Source organism: Raphanus sativus, unplaced genomic scaffold (genome assembly GCF_000801105.2).
Source record: "Raphanus sativus cultivar WK10039 unplaced genomic scaffold, ASM80110v3 Scaffold4126, whole genome shotgun sequence".
Taxonomy (NCBI): Eukaryota; Viridiplantae; Streptophyta; class Magnoliopsida; order Brassicales; family Brassicaceae; genus Raphanus; species Raphanus sativus.
In genome coordinates, this window is record NW_026619428.1 from 1,260 (window position 1) to 8,389 (window position 7,130).

The following is a 7,130-nucleotide window of genomic DNA, read 5'->3' on the forward strand; positions in this document are numbered from 1 at the left end:
GTTTTGATTAGCACAAAACAATTTTAGTGAAGAGATGGAGCACATAGTAACTGATTGTGAACATAGAGCATATACGAACAATTGCTGATAACTTTTGCTTTTCTCCATTTAATGTTCGTGCGCTTTTCCAAGACATGGAGCACATAGTAAAAAAACAAGAAAAGTCTTAGAAATGTCACTCTCCTGGTACACTCTGCCTGGATCAGTGATTGTCTCGAGTTGGTGATACAACATTGACCGATTTATCCTTGGTCATGAATTAAATGCTCTGGTTTTTTTGTTTTTGGAAAATCATTACTGTTAACATCTTGATTGAAACTCAAATATTGAATACTTTTATCTTCTTCCCTTTTTTTTAGTCCAGAGTATTCCACTTGTTCTGCCTGCTTTTAGTTTTATTACTAAGCTCTTCATAATTGTTCAATCATACCACTTCCTCATTGGATAACTAATGCCATTATCCATAATTTCTTCCTTACGTTAAGCTCGATAATGTGTTTGTTTTTTTTTTTAATTTTGTTCCCTATCAAAACAATGAGTGCATGAGTGAACCACAACCCTAAAATGTTTCGTATAAGTAACTTTGACTTGGTTAATTCATAAAATATTTGGCCAACCGAGATCAGGGTTCAGTTCAACTAACAGTTTTCTTTATTTGATCTTTCGGGATAGAACACATATTTTTTTTTTTATTCCCAACATTCACTCATCCAAAATATAGGGATGTCAAATTAGGCTAAACTGGCCTAGCCTAAAACCCATAAATACTTGAGTCCGACCCGACCTAGAAATATTTTAGGCCATTATTCAACTAGTCATGACCAAGTTACAACATGATTAAATATATTTTGACAAACAATATACACCGAGAGCAGGATCAAAAAAAGCAACAAACACATATACGGTTAGATAATTTATTTGAACAAAGAGCTAAATGAGTGATGAGAAGGAGACAGCCACGTGTTAAAGAGTAACATGTTAGATGACAAAAAACATACTCGCGAGACTAAAACACAGACACTCTGTTTTTGTACCTTTCTCTGTCCCTGATCGAAGCGAAAATTGGCGGATCAAAAACAAAATCGTTCGTACAAGAGATTCTTGTCTACAGAAACTTACTCTCCAAGTTGCCATGTGCTATATAGTAGGAGTCAGCAGCTATTCCTTGTACCTCAACGTTTCTTCAGCTCTCTTTCATTTGTCAAAGAAAAATGTCCTCCAAAGAGATCTTCAAAAAGTTCATTGGAACAGTTCTGGTGGAGATGAACAAAGCACTGGCTGCAAACCTTAAGGAGATAGAGAGGGAGATGGAGAAAAGTGCCTCTGAGATGAAACATGTTCCGTGGAAGAGGTTTGAGTGGAAGAGTCTTGGACAAGGTGGAGCCAAAGGTGTCGCTAAGCATCTCCAGGAGAAGCATGGACTTGAGAGGTCACCTACTGTTGTCGTTGCTGGAGGTGGAGGTGAAGAAGATGGAAAGAAGCCAAAGGCCTCTGTCTTCTCTGTCTCTCATGAGAGGTACACACATGAGTTCTGGGTCGAAGAGTCAAGATACCGCTACCTTAGGTCCAATGGGAAGTCGAAAGTGATGTTCAAAGACTTCACTGCTATGCGTACAGAGTTCTGGAGGGACTTTGACAAGAGGATGTCTCAGATTCAAAAGCGTAACAAGGCCATGGCAACGAAGATAAGAGATGATGGTTCTTATGAAGGGTCTGTTCAGAAAGAGAGAGAGAAGAAGGAGGCTCAGGAAAAGGAAGATGAGGAAAACAGAGCCAATCCACCTCAGGAGATGCCGCCACCGCCGGAGACGCCGCCGCCGGAGAAGAAGACGCCGCCGTCGGAGATTGGAGGAGCCGGAGACGCCTCTGTGAAGAAGTGAGAGAGACAGGCGAGAAGAAAGATGGAAGAAGAAGATTAGGGAGTCTTAAATTAGGTTTGCTGTTAAAAAGGGTATTTGGTGGTAGTAGTAGTAGTAGTAGTAGACTAGTAGTAGTAAATTAATTAATTAAGAAAAAAGTGTGGTAGACTTTTTCTTAATTGATTGATTTAAAGCGTCTTATCTCTTTATCTTAACTCTTATCGTATGTCTTATGGTCATCTTTGTGAAACTTTTGCTGGCTATCAAATTAGACCCTTTAGCCAGAGGAAAGACACGTTTTAATCAAAAATCTCAGACGTTCATCTCTATCTATTGCTATGAATCTATGATCCACCATTCCACCTCTCTTCTGACCTCCGCCTAGCCTTTGACGGAGGAGGAAGCGACTGAATTAATACGATATATAGGCAGGCAACATGTCCAACCAAACTGAATTAATCTAATTATGTCACCGGTTCAAATGCCTAACCGGCTAATTCAATTTCAGTATAGAAACTAACGAGCCATCCAGGCTTAATGTTGTAAGATCGGGCCCAAACGAAGCCCACATTAAGACAACAACCTCTTATAAATCGTTTTTTTTAAAGCTCAGACCCGTTGAACAATTGAAGATAAATGTCATGATTTGTTTCGAAATGGCGTTGTTCGGCCGATAGCTTCATCCTGATGTCTCATCTGTAGTGTCAGACCCATGCAGACATGTCAATAAGGTTCGTAGTTTTAACCCATCTCTCCAACCTTATAAATTATCAAACTTGGGTCCAATTATATAAATCCAAAAAAAATGGATTATTTCGCCTAAACCCTCTTTGGACTTTAGTTTTTTCGGATTTAGATCATGGTCGGCCCGAAAATTTCAAACTTTACATTTAGTTTAGAGAGTGTTTTTTAGTGTGATCAAAATATTGATATATTATTTTAATATTCTTGATCTAAACTCTAGTAAAATAAATTTAAAAGTTGTAATTGTACAACACTAGATATTTATCCACGCAACAATACGGATTAGCTAATTCTTTTTATGTATTTTGGAAAAAAAATCAGTTACCTTTTTATTATAAAAACAAATCAATTACATTTACATATACATAGGTAGGACTTGAGTAGAATGTACTCAAGCAGTATGGTTAAGCGTTAAATTTTGGGAATTATATTGAGCAGAAAAGAGACAACAAATTTATAATCAATTCAAATAATTGAAATGGAATAAATAATATTATATTCAATCATATATGAGAAATTATTTTTATGTTTTTACATTTTCAATCATAAACTGCTTGCTGATCAATGCTAGTAAGGTCTCAATTGGTACAATTGATGAAGAAGCAGTAGTAGTATGCTGTAGAAACAGTATGCTGCATAAACTGTATGCTCTCATTAAAAACCCTAATCAAATGATTGGTAGAGCAGTAACAGTATACAATTTTAAATTTTTTATTATAAAAGTTAATATATAATATAGTTGGACTACCATCCCTCTAACTTATTTTTAATTCGTTGGACTAAGTAGTTAAAGACCTCTTTTCTTTTTCTACCAATGTGATCGGGGAGCCCTAGATATTTCCCAAAACCTCCTACCTTTGTGATCCCGAACTCCTTAGCTATATTTTCCTGAAGTTGAGAAGGTGTACCTTTACTGAAAGCTATGGATGATTTTTTGTAGTTTATCTCTTGACCTGAAGCTCTTTGGTAGATGTTGAGCAAATGAAGCATGTTTTGGCTTTCTTCATCTGTCGCCTTGCAAAAAACCAAAGAATCATCAGCAAACAAGAGATGAGATATTGCCGGACCACTCCTAGAAGCTTTAAAACCATGGATCTTTTTCTCTTGAATATTCTGCTTTATCAGTCTAGATAGGCCTTCAGTACATAAGATATACAAATATGGCGATATAGGGTCACCTTGTCTAAGGCCTCTATGAGGCTTGATTGATTGCGTTGGCTCTCCGTTGATTAGCACTGAGTATGAGACAGTAGAGATACATAACTTGATCCAGTGTCTCCATTGCCAACAGAATCCCATCTGTTCCATGACCCTGTCTATAAACTGCCATTCTATTTTATCGAAAGCCTTTGCAATATCAAGTTTTAAAGCCATAAATTTATTCCTGAGATTTTTCGTGTGAAGTGAATGCATCAACTCATGAGCTACAAGCACATTGTCAGTAATTAACCTCTCAGGAATAAATGCAGACTGATTATCCGACACAATCCTATGCAGCCAAGGTTTCAATCTTTCAGCCAATACTTTCGATATTATCTTATATGCAACATTGGCTAAACTGATGGGTCTGTAGTCTTTGATACTAACCGGATTTTCTACCTTGGAAATTAAACAGATGTGGGTTTCATTAATTCTTGGATCTAAACGGTTATGTTGAAAAAATAATTGCACAAAAGAAATCACACCTGTTTTGATGATATCCCAGTGTTGTTGGTAGAAAGCCGGGGTCATTCCATCAGGTCCAGGAGATTTGTCAGGATCCATAGTAAACACCGCAGACTTAATCTCCCTTTCTGTTACTGGGGCTGTGATATTACTATTTATTTCTTCTGTAACTGTAGAGGGAATACCCTTTAGGAGATTAGAATCCAAAGTACAGCCATTGCTTGTGTACAGAGATCGAAAGTAATGCTCAACATGTTTTCGGATATCTTTAGCAGTAGAAAAAAGCTTCCCTTGATCATCTTGAAGACATGTGATGCGATTAATGTGTCTTCTCTGCTTTGTTTTCGAATGGAAGTACTTGGTGTTTTTGTCTCCGGCTTGTAACCAGAGGATCCTACTTTTGGTTCTCCAATACTCTTCTTCAAGTCTATACTGCAATTGAAGTTGAATTTTTAACAATTCCAATTGGGTATAATCTATAGAAGGAGCACTATAAAGACTTTGAATTTGCTGTTTAAGTTGAGTGATAAGCTTTCCTGAATTTGTGTTTTGTTGGCTCCTCCATTGGGCTAAAGCACCTCTGCATTTCTTTATAATCGATAGGATGTCACCTTCTGATATATTGCTGCAGCCTTGACTCCATGTATGCTCCATTACTTTTTTCAATTCTGGGTATAGTCTCCATCTACTATCATATCTGAAAGCTTTAGATCTCTTCCACTTGAAACCTTCAGTATTCAAAAGTAATGGGCGATGATCAGAGCCTATCCATGGAAATAAAGATACCATAGCAGAGGGATACAATTCCATCCAGTCATCGTTTGCTAAAGCCCTATCTATCCTAGACATAATGGTATATTTAGATCTCTTACCCATCCATGTAAACCTTCCTCCTAGAGTTTTAATATCATGGACACCAAGGACAGATAGTAATTTATTAAATAAGGAGCAAGAAGCATTTGACCTGGTAATTCCTCCTTTCTTTTCTTTCATAGTCCTGATGTCATTGAAGTCTCCAATTAGCAGGTGAGGTTTGTTCCTGAGGTAACCTGCAATCTCAGATTGAATTAAATCATTCCATTGCTCATTTCTATACTTGGCAACCGGATTTCCATATATATATGACATCCAAAAAGTGTTGGTGCCATCTTCTACACGCATATTTGTACAATACAAAGTAGGGTTATCTAACAAGGATATCCTAACCCTTTCATTCCAAAAAACTGCAGCTCCCCCACTACTACCATGCGCAGGAACAAAAAAAGTGTTTTGATATCCTAGTTCCTTCGCTACTTGCCGTACATAGCTATTTACATGCTTAGTTTCTACAAGGAGGATAACATCAGGGTTCTGAGATCTCCTGATGTCTTTTAGATGTAGAATTGTCAAGTCTCCTCCTAAACCTTGACAATTCCAGTGTAATATCTTCATGGCTGAGGTGGTGGTTTGTGGAGAACCACCAAACCTTGAGTTTCTTCAAGTTCGGATTGATTCAACACAAGTCTTTTTGGAGCTCTTTCATTTTCCTCATTAGCTGCTTCAGGTGCTTTCCTTTTGGTTCCTTGCTCTTCTGGTGCAACACTGGATCCGGCTAGAGTAGTGGAGTCCATGGGTGCATTTGGTCTCGCTCCTGTTCCTACTGGTGTTATAATACCAACTGTAGCTTCTTCTTCAGTAGTTTGAGCTCCTGTTGCAGTTCTGGATGTTTCGCCTTCTTGTCTAATGGATAAGTACTGGCGTATTGCTGAGCTTCTTTCCTCTGCAGATAGATAAGGATTTGTACCAGTATCTAACAACTCCATCTGTCTTCGAGTGAGTAGAGCCGCATCTTTACATACTTCAAACTCATGCCTGAGGCTTCCACAAATGATACAGAATTTCTGAAGTCCAGTGTACCTGAAGCCCAACTCAACAGGCGGTATATTAGTGAAGATTTCAACTTCCTTTGTGAATATATCCGGGTCATCGATGTCGAAGTCAATCTTCACTGAAACTTCTGCAGCTCTATTCACTGTTGGTTCTATGATTGAAACTTCTCTGACTTGACCTAGCTTGGATCCTATGCTCCTGACTATCTCTGGCCTTCGGTACATGTTGGGGAGATTAAGAATCTTAACCTTGAAAGGTATATTGCGCAGAAAGTCAGGGTAGCTTCGATTACTCCATCTATACAAAGCCACTAGCCAACCACGGTAAGTGTAAGGAGCCTTCTCCAAGACCATTAATATATGATGTTCACTCTCAAAATAGAAATTCACTGTTCCATCATCATTGATTTGACTTTCGACTCTTCCCGTAAGCTGCCAAGCTTTAGGTAGAGCAGCCTTAAGCCCCGCTGGATTCTGATGATATGGATTAAGCCCCATAACCACCAGACAGGTCCGATGATCCTTGGGGAAGACCCGACGAGCGTCTTCGTGAATCGACCATCGATCGCTGCCGGCCCCTAACTTCATATCTTGGAGTGCTTTCCAGATTTCTTTTGTCGAATCTATATGCTGATACACTCCTTCAGTCAGATCCATATTATCATCACCTGATTCCATCTTGATTTAGTCGGATTTGATCAAAATCGATTTAGGGTTTTTTTTTCCTAGAGAACGCTAGAAATTTCGCCGTGCGAAGAGAGAAGTGTTTTGCAACGACTTCCATCTCTCCAACTTTATAAATTATCAAACTTGGGTCCAATTATATAAATCCAAAAAAATTGGATTATTTCGCCTAAACCCTCTTTGGACTTTAGTTTTTTCGGATTTAGATCATGGTCGGCCCAAAAATTTCAAACTTTACATTTAGTTTAGAGAGTGTTTTTTTAGTGTGATCAAAATATTGATATATTATTTTAATATTCTTGATCTAAAC

At 38.1% G+C, this 7,130-nt stretch overlaps 1 protein-coding gene across 1 annotated transcript; it reads right to left on the reverse strand.

The window, feature by feature from the left end:
* Nucleotides 1–5,695: 5,695 nt before the first annotated feature.
* Nucleotides 5,696–6,814, reverse strand: LOC130507170 (uncharacterized). The gene has a single exon (XM_057001885.1). The coding sequence runs from the start codon at nucleotides 6,812–6,814 to the stop codon at nucleotides 5,696–5,698; it is 1,119 nt and encodes a 372-aa protein (XP_056857865.1).
* Nucleotides 6,815–7,130: the final 316 nt, after the last annotated feature.